General features: G+C 35.8%; 1 protein-coding gene across 3 annotated transcripts in view; it reads right to left on the bottom strand.

Moving 5' to 3' along the window:
• mindy3 (MINDY lysine 48 deubiquitinase 3) overlaps nt 1-16,773 on the bottom strand; it is a 103,570-nt gene extending 86,797 nt beyond the window's left edge. The window contains exons 1-11 of one of the 3 annotated variants that reach the window (XM_068214021.1): nt 16,431-16,773; nt 16,041-16,370; nt 15,301-15,380; nt 14,223-14,283; nt 10,266-10,442; nt 9,709-9,760; nt 9,385-9,499; nt 8,654-8,727; nt 8,385-8,464; nt 6,704-6,774; nt 2,582-2,662 (exon numbers count right to left, since the gene is read on the bottom strand). In XM_068214021.1, the coding sequence (XP_068070122.1) occupies nt 2,582-2,662; nt 6,704-6,774; nt 8,385-8,464; nt 8,654-8,727; nt 9,385-9,499; nt 9,709-9,760; nt 10,266-10,442; nt 14,223-14,283; nt 15,301-15,380; nt 16,041-16,134 (885 nt within the window). In that variant the 5' untranslated portion in view covers nt 16,135-16,370; nt 16,431-16,773. 3 annotated transcript variants of the gene reach the window in all.
• Nucleotides 16,774-17,283: the final 510 nt, after the last annotated feature.

Below are 17,283 nucleotides of genomic sequence, written 5' to 3'. Positions count from 1 at the left end.
AACAAGCATTTCCTCTGTCGAGTAAAGGGATAAAAACACATGCGCACGCACACAGAACCCAGTAAACACTGTAATCCAGAGGGTTTTAAAAGTCTTGCTCTCTTGTAATTCGATAATGTTTATAATGCAAGAGCAGTCAAGCATTACAAGGACTGTGCCATTTTTATAGTTATTAGGCAAGATGTATTTACATGATGACAACACTAATCTTAAGGATGCAGAATATCGGATTTTGCTGATGTCATTTCGGCCAATTCACATATAGTTTTCCCATTTGTTTCAAAAGTGTTACTTTATTTATTGTGCATAATCAGCACATCATCTGATCAGCTATACACTGATTTACACTCACCGGCCACTTTATTAGGTACACCTTACTAGTACGGGGTTAGACCCCCTCTTTTGCCTTCAGAACTGCCTTAATCTTTCATGGCATAGATTCAACAAGGTACTGGATTTCCTTGTTTCTCTGTATGTCGTGTACATGTGGTTGAATTGACAATAAAGATGATTTTGACTGTTTGACTTTGATCTCCTATTCCAACACATCCCAAAGGTGCTCTATTGGATTGAAACCTGGTGACTGTGAAGGCCATTTGAGTCCAGTGAACTCATTGTAATGTTCAAGAAACCAGTCTGAGATGATTCACGCTTTGTCATGCATAAGCTTTATCCTGCTGGAAGTAGCTATTAGAAAATGGGTACACTGTGGCTATAAAGGGACGGACATGGTCAGCAACAATACTCAGGTAGGCTGTGGTGTTGACACGCTGCTCAATTGGTACTAATTGGCACAAAGTGTGCCAAAAAATATTCTCCACTGCACTCAACTGCAGCAGTTCATCTTGACCATGTCTAAATGCCTAAATGCATTGTTTTGCTGCCATGTGATTGGCTGAACAGAAATTTGCATTAACATGTAGTTGTACATGTGTACCTAATAAAGTGGCCAGTGAGTGTATTTTTCCATATTAGCCACAGCTAATGATTACATTTTAAAGTGTGGCAAATTACATATCTATATACATAGGTCACACTTTGCAATGAGATTTCATGAGTTAATGTTAGTTAATGTATTTACTTACATGATCTAATTATGAACAATACTTTTTCATCACTTATTAATCATAGTTCAACATTTACCACATGTAATTTACTACAGGTACATGTGCAGACTCAAAAGGTTTCAAGCTTTTGCAAAAGCAAAACTGTTTACTTAAATAGTTAATTATTATTCCCAACACAATAACATTTTCAAGCAGTTTCAAGCACTTTACCCAAAATCTAAGCACTTTCAAACCTTGAAAACAATAAATTAAAATTCAAGCATTTGCTAATATTTCCAGCATCCATACGAACCCTGAAAATCAGACCTGGAGACTTGGGCTCTTTTGAAACTGACTAGAGAGCACGTACTAGGACTATATTCACATGGCTGGATGTGCAATGGGAATATAGTTGAACAGGAGCCACAGATCAGAATATGTGAGAAATATGGAGTCAGAGTTTAACCATAATAGAGCCAAAGTTTACCATTCGCATACTTTAAAGGTCTGTCGAAGTGCTTTGAAATGTGCAAAACTGAAAAAAAAAATGAATAGAGAGTGAGGCAGAGAGTAACTCCTTCTCTTTAAAAAAAAAAAAAAAAAAATGTAAAATTAAAAAGCTAATAACGCTTTGTTTTTATCACAGTTCTGCCAGTGAGTGGTTGAGCTCAATCGGATCACATAAAAAGCAAATGAGACTCTTCTTGAAGGGGGCGAGTCAAATACAAATGAGCATTTGATTGGTCAAGAGAGACTCAACTATGAGGTGTTGTGAAAAACAAACAAACAAACAAAAAAAAAAAATTAAAAAACAATCTATTTAGTGAAAGTGACAAATTGCAAGATTTGGATATTTATATCAGTTTTACATTTTCTAAAAGAGAATTTTGTCACTTTTTTGGAGCACAGTGGTTTATGGATACCCTTAAAATTAACAGACTGATACTAACACCTTAAAAACTTTATCTTATTTCATGGGACATTGCTATTAATCTAAATTAATGCATTTTTTCATAATCACAAAAAAGCAAAATATCGCAACGTCAGATTTATCCAATATTGTGCAGCCCTAGCACCTTCCTAACCTAGAAACCACATAGCAAGGCTGTTAACACAGGAAGGCTGTGAAATCAGCATATATCATAATGACGCTCATCTAAATCACTAGAGCTAAATGAACTGACATTCCCACTCAGACCCGAGATACACCTCACTTCAACGATCCCTCTCTGTGAGCATGTTGAGGTGCCAAAGCTGACCGCATGCCGCATGGGCTGAGGCCAGGACACACCGCTGGATGCCTTATAAGTCTAAAAACCTCTTTCTGCCTCTCATCATCCATCCAATACTCCCCCTCTCCTTCTTCTGTTCTCTTCCAGAAGATGTCTAGAGCACTAAATCTATTAGCAAGCACATTCTTGTGTTTTTGTGTCTTCACTCAATAATGAAATGAAAGAAAGCAAACCGCCAGACTGTTGCAGATAAGAAAAAGAGAGAGCGGCGAAGGAGAAAAGGAGATTATTTTCTTAACTCACCTTAGTGAAGAATACTGAGAGGTGAGTTTCGCTGCCAAGGATCCAAATAGGGAACTTTGGAGATTTGAGAAATGCGCCAACCTGCAGAGCAGAAAAAAAAGAAAAGGTGGTTGAGCGCCAATCGCAATACCGATGGCATGACGGCCTGGTCAGCCACATTCCACCCTATCACAAACAGGTCGATTCACTGCGATAAAATGATTGGGAATACTTACAAAAATTGCCAACTATTCAATCATTCAGCTTTTTTTTTGGAATACAGCTGTTATGGAATACATGAAAATGTTTTGTATTTACTTATTGCCTTAGACTACAGATACACTCACCAGCCACTTTATTAGGTACACCTGTCCAACTGCTTGTTGAAGCAAATTTCAAATCAGACAATCACATGGCAGCAACTCAATGCATTTAAGCATGTATACATGGTCAAGATGATCTGCTGCAGTTCAAACAGAGCATTAGAATGGGGTAGAAAGATGATTTAAGTGACTTTGAACGTGGCATGGTGGTATTTTAAAAACTTCTGATCTACAACCATCTCTAGGGGTTACAGAGAATGGTCCGAAAAGAAAAAACATGCAGTAAGCGGCAGTTCTCTGATTGCAAATGCCTTGCTGATATCAGAGGTCAGAGGAGAATGGCCAAACTGGTCCGAGCTGATAGAAAGGCAACAGTAACTCAAAAAACCACTCAATACAACTGACTGAGGTATGCAGAAGAGCATCTCTGAACACACAACACGTGCAACCTTGAGGCAGATGGGCTAAAGCAGCAGAAGAACACACCGGGTGCCACTCCCTTCAGCTAAGAAAAGGAAACTGAGGCTACAATTCACACAGGATCAGCAAAATTGGACAATAAAGATTAGAAAAACAATGCCTGGCCTGATAGGTCTTAATTCCTGTTGCGACATTCAGATGGTAGGGTCAAAATTTGGCGTCAACAACATGAAAGCATGGATCCATCCTGCCTTGTATCAACGGCTCTGGCTGGTGGTGGTGGTGTTATGGTGTGGGGGATATTTTCTTGGCACACTTTGGGCACATTAGTACCATATGAGCATTGTGTCGACACCACAGCCTACCCAAGTATTGCTGCTGACCATGTTCATCCCTTTATAACCACAGTGTACCCATCCAGCTACTTCCAGCAGGATAACGCGGCATTTCGGTAAGCATGATTCAAAAAATACTTACAAAAATAAAGCAATGCATTTAACATCACTGCTTAAACAACATTTTGTTTTCATAAATAAAAAAAATAAACATATGATTACAAACAACGCTAGTATAGTTCTGTACAAGAATGGCTCGATAGTAAAAAAGATCACAGATCTACATACAAAAGAGGCATGCATCACTTCCACAAACAAAAGCCCACAAAAACTGGCTGAGATGAGACAGCAGCTTAACACAAAGCAGCAGAATATTGAAGAAATAAGAGCTGTGAAGGGTAAGTGTAGCTCTGCATACTCTAACTCCAGCTGTTCATCTAAACACTGAAAGCCCTCACACTCAGCTCACATCACTCAACAGGTGAGTATCAGCAGCAGACTTGGGCAGAGAGGTGTTTCAGGCGTGTGCGGATTAAAAAGATCATGAATATTGAGATTGGGGCTCAGATGGTGCTAAATATGAGGTGACACATTCCTGCGTTCCTCTAGTCCAAACACAGCTCACTACACATATCCTGAAGCTGTGTTTAGTAAAGTGCCATTCAAAATACAGCAGCTTCTTAATTCCTTTCTCCACAGGTTAAAACAATAGAGCGATTCCTGTCCAGGCTCATAAAACAAGCAGAATGTGTGCGCCAGGTGCCAAAACCTCACCCCAAAACACTGGCATGCTGAAAGGTGTTAGAGAGCAGGAAGGCATTTAGCTTCTGAAAGCAAGGACTAAAATTAACACTCATTAAGCTCCAAATTAAAGTAAAAGGTGGCATTACAAGTATATTACACTGCTTCCTTTCTTTTTTATTCTTAGCCAGAGAATGCAATATAGTTTAGTGTGATTATGAACTCACAAAGACTGAGTTAACATCAGCAGCTACTTTTTTTTGCCTTACAGTAAACAGAAATTTATTTTAAAAATTAAGAAAAAACTTGCACTTGCAACTTGCACACCACAAGGGTGGATTTAGTGATTTGGGGCCCAAAGCAATTCCAACTCCATAGGGTTTGAAAGTTCTAAAATGCACCTTTAGTACTTAAATTTATTTTAATTGATTTATTTAGCTGTTTTTATTCTTATGTCACTCAATCTCCTTTTCTACATTTTGTCCTAATGCAAAATAATAACAACAACACATTAAGAATCTTGAAAAACTATTTAAATGATGTGTTTTCCTAAAATGGATTCACAACAAAAAATTATATATAAACTATGTTGTTAAAACTAAATCTTTACCTAATTTCAGTGCTCCATGATTGAGGGTGGGGGACACATTTGCGATGTAATAAACATTAAACTTATTTTTTTAGACCCTCATCATACAGAATATGATAGAAAATTATGTTATAAATATAAAATTTATAGGTATAATTTATACTTCTAGGTATTTATGTGGGGACCCTCAGATTTCCTGGGGCCATAAGCGACCGCTTACCTTGCTAATTGGTTAAATCCATCCCTGACTACACCTTTTCCCATGATTAAGGTTTCTCTTTTTTGACAACAAAATTAAACACAATGCAAAATTTCAATTTCACATTTTACAAAATTAAGCTCTATGATAATGTTGGAAAACAAACAAAAAAAGACTAATTTAATCAGTTATAACCACAGCCATCGTACATGCTCTCATCATCACTATAAAGACATTAAAATCTTGAGCAAAATCTTTTTGTGCTGTCTTTGCCAATTTTTTTCTGCCTGGTATTTGACAACTTATTACCATTTACAATGCTTATGTCCTGCAAATTGTCATTGACAGGTCTGGAAAAATATTAGTTTTAGGCTTTGTCTGAAATCAATCAATCAATCAATCAATCAATCAATCAAATCTATCTATCTATCTATCTATCTATCTATCTATCTATCTATCTATCTATCTATCTATCTATCTATCTATCTATCTATCTATCTATCTATCTATCTATCTATCTATCTATCTATCTATCTATCTATCTATCTATCTATCTATCTATCTATCTATCTATCTATCTATCTATCTATCTATCTATCTATCTATCTATCTATCTATCTATCATCTGACTATCCATCCATCTTTCCATCTTTTTATTTTTTTAGTATATACTGGGTTTCTGCAGGTTTCACCATGTCAAATAACACTATTTAAGACCTTAAGATCATAAAGAATGAAGTTTCAGACCTATATAGGGCTAAACGCTGATGATATTTTTAATGGCCCAGCAGAAAAAATATTTTTTTTTACTTGCCCTATCAAAACACTAATCCCAATTAGTTATTTCTTAGCCAGTTTTTTAAATAATGCATCAAAACAAGCAGCCTCAAGATTTTTACATAGATATTTTTTCAACATAACTTTATATAAGTTTTTAAATAGTTCTTTTTTTTAAAACTAAATGTATGTGCAACAGGCTTAGAGTATTAGTTATAAATAAAGTTTTGCTAAAAACTTTATTAAAATGAATTGTTGGTTATTCGATGTGTGTTGGAGCGATTGGATAGCTTCATATAAACAAAGAAAAATTAAGACCCATTTAAAATAATTTAAGACCTACAAGACAATATTTCAGTGAATTTAAGGGCTAAAATCTAGGTTTTGAAATGCAAGACATTTTAAAACCCCGCGGACACCAAGATATAACTGATGGCATTTGTTAAACTGTGTGAAGCATGCTGGAATGACAAGTGTCACCTGATTTTACAATACAGTCAGGATTTTAGCACGTTATTATGTTACAAACACGTTTCACAAATTCCCTATGAGATGTTCAGCTAGAAAATAGCAAAACCACAAACACACTGTGAGTTTTGGCATGCGCACACCCTGCATCTCTCACAAAACCTGATGCCAAAACTGGCCTCCAGATTTATCAGCAATGCAGATAGAAGTAACATCACTTATACTCCAATATTATAACAGTAAGTATGGTGTTGTAAGCTTCTGTCAGGCTGTGTATGAAGAGATACCCACCTTACAATAGCGCAGTGACTCCATTAGTGTGAGGAAACCAACAGAAGCCTGCTGATAAATACCGTGAAGCTCTAGAGAAATCAAAAATAAAGCAATAATTAAACTTCAGTTTACCGTACTAAAAAAAACAAAAACAATCTAACATAAAACATTCATTCAAATCTAAACCAACTTCTTGAGATTTTAAAGACAATGTACATTACATTCATTTAGAAGACAGTTGATAAGTATGCTGTAGTTTGAGCAAAATGTTAGCTTATGCTGCCATCAAGTGGTCTGTAACAGCATGATGGCAGATAACTACATGTAACTGTGAGTTCTTAAAGAGCCCATATTATGGGTTTTTGAAAATTCCCCTCCATGTAGTGTGTAACACAGCTTTAAGTGAAGTGAAGTATCCAGCTAAGGCTTAAATCTGTAAGTGTACAGTGTTTAAAACGGTTGATTCATCTATAAAAGAGTCGACTCATAATGCTTCAAACGAGTCGCCTTGATACCGAGTCATTAGGTGTTTCGCCATGACGTACGAACGAAACCAAGTTATTCACGTGGACGCGCAAACCCGGGAGATTTCAAACCTGAGGCCCCGCCCTCTGACGCAGAATCCCAGACACACACACACACCCACAAACACACGCACACAAACATGCCGGTCGATTGAAGTCACACTGCAGATGGATATTATCGAGGGTCTACCCAAAGATGAAACCTCAGCATTATAACCAAGCAGTTGGAAACTACTGAAAACTTCTGGAAACTACATGCTACAAAGAATACTTTATCAGGGTTTGTTAAAGGAAGGATCAGTAAAGAGTAACTTACTGATGGACGTCAGGATTAGTTATTTCCTCCATTTCTCAAGTGTAAGTACGTGCGATTAAAATTGCCTCGTTGACTCTAGCTTGCAAATGTATTTAGTTGTGATTTGTTACTTGTAACCGCGTGTACTGTATCAGGTTAACTGGCTATATTCTCTTATCGCGTGCCAAGTCACGTTAAAAACGCGACGCGTGCTGCTTTGTTTATGGAGCTCCGTGGAGGAGTAGTATGTGTGTGCGCGTGCGCTGTCGTCCGGAGGTATGTGTGTGTGTGCGCGCGTGCGTTGTCGTCCGGAGGTTTGTGTGTGTTTTTGTGTGTGTGTGTGTGTGTGTGCGCGCGCGCGGAAGGACGAGGGCAGTGTGTGTGTGTGTGTGTGTGTGTGTGAGAAAAGAGCAGAGTGAGACAAGCTATGTGATCTCCCTGACAGTTTTTGCTCAATAAAATAGTCGTCTGAATTTTCAAGTCCATAGTCTGTATTTACATTGACATAGCGTGTATGAACTGTGATTACTTTTATATTGCTGATTAGCTGTTTGGCATTTCACTCTGACTGAAGGCAGTCGACCAATCGCAACAGGCTGTCATTGGTCCAATCAGCGCAGATTAGCTTCGCGCTAAGGAGGGGTTTGGGAACAAATGAATCACTGGACGATTCATACAGGAGTCGCTGGGATAATCAGGTAAAAATAAATGCAGATTATAAGACCATGAAAGTGTTTTTTGACCTTGCATGCGTATTAGACTGTTGTTGGAGACCCTTACAACCAGGATATGACCCTATTTCATGTATAATATGGGCTCTTTAAAAACAGCAAGTATGTCTAAACAGTATTATTGAAAAAAAAAAAATTATGAAACATACTCATTCCAGAACATTCTCTATCGCCGTCCCACACGTTAGACACAGCATGACCAGTCACCAGCAGGTTAATTAGACTCTGGCTACAAGAATAAGCATAAAAAAAAAACTTGTTAAGATTTAGATTAATACAGAACAGTCAGCATTCAACATAAATATGCATGAAATCTTTTACACTTTAAATGTGCTGAGAACCCATAATTATACTACAGTAACAAGATTAATCTGTCAGGCTATAACCAAAGAATAAGACATTCGGGAAAGGATTTTACCTGCCGTGGCCATAAACAGGGTCGATCAGAGGTTCAGTGGTGTCTTCTATCTCATTCTTTATGTTTTCAATCCCCTTCAAAACAAGTTGATAACAAGTCAGATAACAAAATTCAGCAAAGCCACAGTAAATTTATCAAGAGACAAACAATAAGACTTGATTTTACATGATTATTATTTTATATATTTATATTATATTTGTTTTTGGATTTAGGGATTTTGAATGAAAGATTTTACTTTTTTGCATCTGAATGATATCTCAGTAATGGGTAAAGCACTTGAGAATACTACGTGAATACACACAGAAACACACATGAAAAAAAAAGTTACTCCTGAGTATTTTACAATCAAAAATGGCTGCACTGGAAAATTATTTCATATAGCTGAAAATTTTGAAACTGGGCTTGAAACTCAATCTTACTGAAAGCTCATTTGTAAGATATTTTCAATCTAAAATTTGTATATATGATCTTTTCTCAGCTTTAAATGAACTTATCATTTTTAATAATCCGTGTTGCCCTTAAAGACACCAAACCAAAAATGTGTACTCTAAAAACACAGTTTCAAATAATTAAAAATATATATTTCTATTCATCAGAAAATCCTGAAAAAATGTATTATAGTTTCCACAAAAAATATTGAGATAATATTCATAATAAGAATAAATGTCTCTTGAGTACCAAATCAACATATTAGAATGATTTATGATGTGTAACAGAACATTAAGTCATACCTTTGTAAGTATGACAGAGTACAGGAACAGCAGAACTCCAAACTTATTCTTCCAGGTGTCGTACAGTGACAGGACTGCCTCTTTCAGCTCTGCAACTGTCCTGAGAGTCCTCTTCCTGTGAAGGGAGCAATCACAATGTGTCTTTCCTAATTGACAACTGATAATTTGATCCTGATGGTTTTTAAGATGACTTCTTAACTTCATTTTGAAATGAGTCACTTCTTCATCGCTTTGCTGGCAGGAGTTAATACTTTTGGAAGCACAAGAAGAGGCGAGCAAGTAAAACCAAACATGATGAAGTGTGAAAAGATTTTGTGCACTTACTGTATGACACTGTGAAACCTCTCAAATCCAAGCTCCTCTGTAGCCAAAGCAGCTATACACACACACCATGCAAAAACACAAATGCATTTAACAAGAGACATCAGTCTATGGTAAATTAGTTGTAAGATCATATTTGTAATACATTATTACTAAAAACACTAATCACAGCACATTTACATTAGCATGTTAGGTCAAGCCATTTACACTTACGCATTCACAGTCAGAGTTAAATTATTATGTACCAGTGTTAACTATTATATACCAGTGTTATGTGTTATTTAAACACTTGTCGACTATTTGCACAACACCCAGAATGAGGTTGTTTGTTTATTGCTGCATCAACAAAGATCAACATAGACTAAAATAAAAATATAATAGAATATAAGCATGTTACATAATATTAACTTTAATAACAACTTCATATTTCAATAAGAGTTGATATAATTTATTAATGAACATAAAAATAAAATTAACATAAAAACATCAGATTTTTTTTTCAGTTCAATTCTTTAAATTCTTTCTAAGGATCCCAGAATGAGTATGAAAGATTATCTTACTTGGTGTGTCAGTAGGCTGGCTGGACTCGGGCTCTGGGTGGCTGTCTGTGATGTCGCTGTTGTCTGTGGTTTTAGCGTGAGGCCAGGTGACTAGGTGAAAGGCCTGTGACTTATTGAGGCAGGCCAACTCCAGGATCTCACTGAGGGTAGAACACAGGACTGTCCGCTGCTCTTCCTCTGTGAGGGAACACAGCAATGTCAAGCCATGAATTCATTTTTGTATGATTAAAAATAAACATGTAGGGCTGCAAGATATTGGAAAAAATGAAATTGCGATATTTTATTTTTCTGCAACAAAATTGCAACATGAATAGTTTCACAAGATTTAAACAGCACTATTTGACCATGTTCTGGGGAGTATAACAGTATTCAGGAAACCGAATGCAAAATAATCTATAAAGCAAAAAAAAAAAAAAAAAAATCAATGCAAAAAAAAAAGAAAAGAAAAAAAAGATTTTCTCATGCTGCTTTGTTTTGTTTCTAGTCCAATTTTTTTTTTAAATCTTAGATTGAGTAAAAATATTGTTCTGTGTTCAACTTCAGAAAGAATAAGGCAAAATTGAGAGTTTTTTTCTTAAAACAGGCAAAAATCTGTGCCATTGGGGAAAGTAAAATAATCTTGTTTTGGAAACTTTAGAAACAAGACAAAACTTTTTTTAAAAGTATGATTTTTTTTTTTGCATAAATCATATAAATTTAGTATAAATACAGTAATTAAATGCAATTCTGTAGCTACTGGTCAACTATGATCCAAACTCAACATTGCATACCTTGCGATGTGACTATTACGGATACACAAATTGTGACTATTGCGGATACACACATTGCGATATCAATGCTGAAACTATATATTTTGCAGTCCTACATGACGATCAGTTTTGCTGCTTGCTCATGTGTTGGAGGCCTGCTCTGTTGAATATATCTACTAGAAAATATTAAAATGTTAAAAGAACATTAAAATATGCCAGCTTTGCTTGTAATTAAATTCATTTAACCCATATCAGCCAATTATATTAGAGATTGAAAATTAAAAATGAAAATTAAGTGAATGTTAAACCAATCGTAAAAATGGGTATTTTAGAAACCTTAAATTCGAAGGCAAAAAAAGCAAGATAGCAGTTCAGAAGTAATTTTTTGATGACGTATGCAAAATTTTGAGAATACCAAAATATGCACAACATACTAACGAGGATGACAGCCATGACATCTAAATAAATAAAATCAGTTAAGCAATAAGTCAAAAAACAAAGGGCCCTATCATACATCCGGCGCAATGTGGCGCAAGGCCACATTGTTTGCTAGTTTCAGCTTGGCACAAGAGTCATTTTGACGTTTAACGCCACGCTGTTTAAATAGCAAACACATTTGTGCTCATATGTGCGCCCATAGGCGTTCTGATTTTAAAAAATGAGGCGTGTTGAGGCACATTGCTGGTGCGTTGCTATTTTGAGAAACTATAATAGTCTGTTTTATAGACTAGAACAAAGCCTGTCTATTTTCCAGCTCAGAGCACTTTAGTTGTGTGCCTCGCTTACACACTGCTTAATACACACAAGATGTAGAGCAATACGCAAATATCTTTACATATGAAAAAGAATTCAAATATTAAGGATATATATATATATATATATATATATATATATATATATATATATATATATATATATATATATATATATATTTATTTATTTATATATAAAGGATATAAATATAAAGGATTAAAATTTTACAAAACATTATTTTCTAGCCTACATAAACAAAAAAACATACTTTCATGCCTTCTTTTTCTCGGGAGGCTTTTTCAGTTCATTCATGACCATTTGGTTTTGTATAATGTTATAATTGTATAATTATTATTAGCAATATTATTTATTATATGCGAATTTATATTTGTTTTTTTTTTAAAAGCTAAGCTAAGATTTGCCCACCCGTCAGGTTTTAGACCATATGGGGCACAGCATGTGTATTTGGATATAACTCAGGTTTTTAAACACACTCTGTTATTATTGTTCATTTATTTGTTTGCTGGAAATTAGAACTGAATTTAGAAATAGTTTTGAAACAAATATTTGCGCTTAACAAATGAAATTAATTATTTATAGGCTAATTGATGTCTGTGTGTACAAGCTTTCCCTATTGACCTTATTCTAAAATGCGGAAGTGCGCCTGTTTTCGCGATTGTCTTATAACTTCCGTTTCAGTCGCCTATGGGAGAAATGACAAGGAATAATAAACGGCAAAAAACGGTTAAACTACTTGCTCTACAAACAAATGTTTGCATGACTATACAGACCAAGTAAAATAATATAACAAGGAAATATCAGTTTGCAACATCAAACAGCGAAACGAGCAGTTTTTAATGTCTAAAAATGAATGGAAGTGAATGAGACCGGAAGTCTCGTGCCAAAAAGATTCAAATGGCAGCGCCCGCTCGTCTGCGGAGAATAAGGTCAATACACGAGAGCGAAAGTGAAAGTTTATCATTTGTCTCATTCTCATGGTGTAGATCAGGGATCACCAATCTCGGTCCTGGAGGGCCGGTGTCCCTGCAGGGTTTAGCTCCAACTTGCCTCAACACACCTGCCTGGATGTTTCAAGCATACCTAGTAAGACCTTGATTAGCTTGTTCAGGTGTGTTTGATTAGTGTTGGAGCTAAAATGTGCAGGACACCGGCCCTCCAGGAACAAGTTTGGTGACCACTGGTGTAGATGCTCTGTTTAACTGTTTTCTTGCTAGTGAAATGCTTAGTTTTTCCACTTACACTTACTTTACGTCATGTAAACAGCAAATGCGGTATAGCGCAATGCAACTGACTCTTAAAGGGAATAGGAGATGAGACTCTGATTTATGATGGTTTATTCTCAAAACCCACCTCATTAAGAAAATAAGCTCAACCCCTTTTAGACAATGGGCCACGACTCAAAGCGGATTTTTCCGTCCTTAAATTAGCAAAAGTGGATTTTGACATGCCCCTAATACGTTTGCACCCTGCACTTTGCGCATAGATCGTCAAAATAGAGCCCAAAGTCTTACACAACAATTCTGTGTTTTAAATTTCAAGTCATTTTTCAAATAAGGGTCTATAGCGGGGGTGCCCAAACTTTTTCTTATGAAGGGCCAAAAACCAAACTTGATTGAGGCTAATAGGTTGGAGGTAAATATAGCTGCCTAATTTGCTAATTTATTAAATAATATATTTCAAAATGACTAGGAAAGATTGTTTTACAGCAACTAATATAGTATTTTTTTACATTTAATACTTAATTTATTAAAGTAAAAACAAAAAAATCTAATTTATAACAGATTTACACTAGTTTTTTTGCTTGATATGCTAACTGATGTATTTTGCATAGTCTTCTATGCATGACAGTATTTACATTTTAAAAAAAAAAGCTGATTCATTTACCAAATTTACCCAACCCTCTCCATCCTTCTAACTTCCCTCAGATGTGATGGTGGCCAAATTAAAGGTTACAATGGGCCAACTTTGGCCAGTGGGCCCCACTTTGGGCATCTCTGCTCTATAGTATTATGAATGTGAAATAAAAAAAATATATAATTTTTTTTAGAATGGTACTACACAGTAGTAAATCTCAACCTTATTTACCATTAGGTATACAGCAATTTTCCAGAAGAATATGAAGAACACACTTTTAGATGCATAACATGAATGGATTTAAAAAGGACTGGGAGTAGGTAGAGATATTCAGTCATAAAAACACCTGTCCCCTGTGTTATTGAGTAAATCTGCACCATAATGTAAAAATCTGACATTACAATATTAAGTTTTTCTGTGATACGAATACAATTTCACCAGATCACTTGAAACAATCTATTCTGCAATGTGACTATTACGAATGCGCACATTATGATATTGATGCTAAAATTATATATTGTGCAGCCCTATTATTGAGTATCCAAAACAGTAAGGTGGATTGAAACAATGCAGAGCAAACCTGAGATATCTTTCCAGTTCAATCCTTCAGTGTTAAACAGAATATTCTTCAACAGGAAAGCCTGAGGGACACAAAGTAAACAAAGTTAACTAAATAAACAAAGCACATGAAAAAAAAGTTAAAATTGCATAGTGTGCATTACATCAAAACTAAGCATTATATAGAAAATATGCGTTTTGCAAAAAAATAAAATAATAACATTTTATAAGTTGAGGCATATACAAATTTGAACATTCACAAAAGAGAAGCACATTCAAATGAATATGTAAATAGTTGCTGTGCACTTTCCACTCATTAGGAAAACAAACAGAAGAAAAATGAAAGGAAGATGAAAACAGCAGGGTAAAAAAAAAAACATTTCGATAAAATGGAAACTAAAATTTGAAGTGACAACCAAAAATCCTAGATATTCTATGACATGGACAAACAAAATAAATAAACAAATATAATTCTGTGACTTTCAATGAGAGGAATAGACCTTTTAATATTCCATGATATTCCAGGAATCCCACCATGACCCGTGGGAGGCCTGCAATTATTTGATGGAAAAATCTCAAATTGTAAGCCATTTAGAAAATTGGTTTAAAAGTCCCAGAAGGTGTTTATATCTTATTAAAGTGTATTTGGAAGAATGTTTTGTAACCTAAACAACTGACATTGGCTAAATAGTGAAAATAAATCATTGACTTTTGCTCTGTCCATTAGTTTCAAAAACACACATTTCTTTACAACACAAAACATTTATATTTTAAAACCCTTACATATACCTTGGGAACAATTTAACAGAAAAGTTTAGTGGTTTTAAAACCTTGACTTCTCCAAACCATGATAAACCTTGAAACTGGTTATTGTCCTATGCCTACATTAATCTAAACAACAGAAAATAGGTTCAGAATGGCTCCAGTTCCCCAAGATTTTCCTTTAATTTGTCACCTGTCTATATGTCATATCACTACAATGCAGCTTTTATTTTAAGGACTATACAAAGGTGTGGATGTAGACATACTTTGTTGCTGACTAATAGTCATAATTACTTATTAAGAGAAATAATACGCCTAAAGAGAAAGCAGATTAATACCTGCACAGGTGCAATGACAGCACATGGTCCACCTTCAAACTGCTCCAGCGCAGAACGCTCAGTCTCACTGAACACAAAGCCTGTAGAAAGCAATGCAGCAATCACAAACCTCGTGTCACATGTCTTTGTTTAGCAATGCATCACAATTCATAACAGGGCAAGCAGTCAAAGTGAAGCAACATGGACTTGGCACAGCTCTTTGCTGAGCACTGCAGAATCGTTACATTACCAGTAATGGATGTACAGTCAACTACGGGAAAATAATTATCATAATAAACAGTTGCCTGTTCCTCTTGATTTGATTTTTAGATATGGATTTAAATAAAATAATAAAATTTGTTTTATTCTATAAAAAGCATACAAACATTACAAATTTCAAATATATGATAAACATATTTAAAATGACAACTGGTAAGAATAACAAATGATTGAAAATCAGGGTTATTCCAACATATATAGATTTTTTTACCCTGATGTTAAAACAGTGATATTGTTTTGTCTAAACATGACATTAAACGTCTGGAAACATGTCACTTTTTGATTTTTTTTGCAACAAAAATGTTACAGACTACATTTTGTAATGTAAGTAATGAAGAAATGTCATCAAGCATGAAATGTCATTATCATTTACTCAAATGCATATCTATAAATTGAGTAAAGTGGTTATGCAATATCTGTAACTTTGAAACTGACACAACCTAGCATTACTAAGCATTTAAGGAAGTCTCAACAGCTCTTACCTTGAGACCACCTGCGGAACAGGGATGCAGGAACTCCTCCACCGCTGGGTCTGCCCCACACCAGATCCACCACTTCTTTATTCGTATCTGACATTTTTGCTCTCGGTCGTCTTTAATGTTGACTCAAAGCATGCATCAAGACCAGTGGACAGCCTTGTGACAGCTAACCGCTGTAGTGTACTCGACGTGGCTAGCGCACTCCTCCTGGCCTGCTTCTGTATTCCGCTGAATCTTACAAATGTGGTTTTGGTGAGCAGGTGGCATTTGCCACGGATGCGCTACCGATGCGTAAACTGTCCCGTCAGCAATGAATAATCTCGCGCCAAAACCCTAAATGAACGCTAGCCTTTGAATACGACAGCACAGCACAACAGCTCATACAATTTGTACCTGAAATGAATGCTGTCTTGTGGGTTATCCGACACTGGGTACCTTAATTCAAGGTTTCTATTCTGTCCGTTTAACGTTAACTGGACAGGCCTGGTATGTCCTCAGTGAAGAAACTCACTCAGCAGCTCAGCAGACGGTTTTAACCGCTTGCTACGTTTTCTAACGTCCAAAACAAACGTTTAGCTCGTTCCTCCGACAGCCAATTCTAAGAGTAGCCAACGGCTGTCAGTTGCACTCCACAACACCTAGAAAAAATAGGAAAAAATCAATGAAAATTGCTCGTTATGGGTAAAGCAGACCGCTCTGTGGTCCATTCAGTTTATTTACTACGTGCCTCCACCTCAAGTTCGACTTTTGTGAGAGATTGGTTCAAATCGAGAAGGTTCTGGTGACGCCTGGCGAGGCAGAGATTCGATTGGCTAATCTGCCCATCAATCAGATGGCAACGCGGCGATGTAGCCCGCCTACAGTACGGAGGCTGAGCTTGAATATAGTGAACTGGGCTAAGCAATGTTATATAAGAAAGAGATTAGGCTGCCATAAATTCTTAAAATACCAACTGCGAAGACGGCGCTCCCATAGAGGGTATAGTGATTTATTGGAGCCAGTGTTACTTCGTAAACTGCAAGGTGCACAGTGTTTAAATGGTCAGAGCAAAAATCTGTTTTTCTTTTTGAAAGTAGATGATGCAAACTGGATTAAAAACAATTTGTTTTTACTGACCCCAAATATGTTCATCTATGTGTCAGGGATCCCCGTTTATAAAATGCTCCTAGTTTATAAAATAATCAAAAACTTTTTTGCTGTTGCTTTAGAAATTTTTTATTAATTTTATAAACTATTTATGCAAGTA

Source organism: Danio rerio, chromosome 16 (assembly GCF_049306965.1).
Source record: "Danio rerio strain Tuebingen ecotype United States chromosome 16, GRCz12tu, whole genome shotgun sequence".
Classification (NCBI taxonomy): domain Eukaryota; kingdom Metazoa; phylum Chordata; class Actinopteri; order Cypriniformes; family Danionidae; genus Danio; species Danio rerio.
This window is presented reverse-complemented; position numbering and strand designations above follow the sequence as displayed.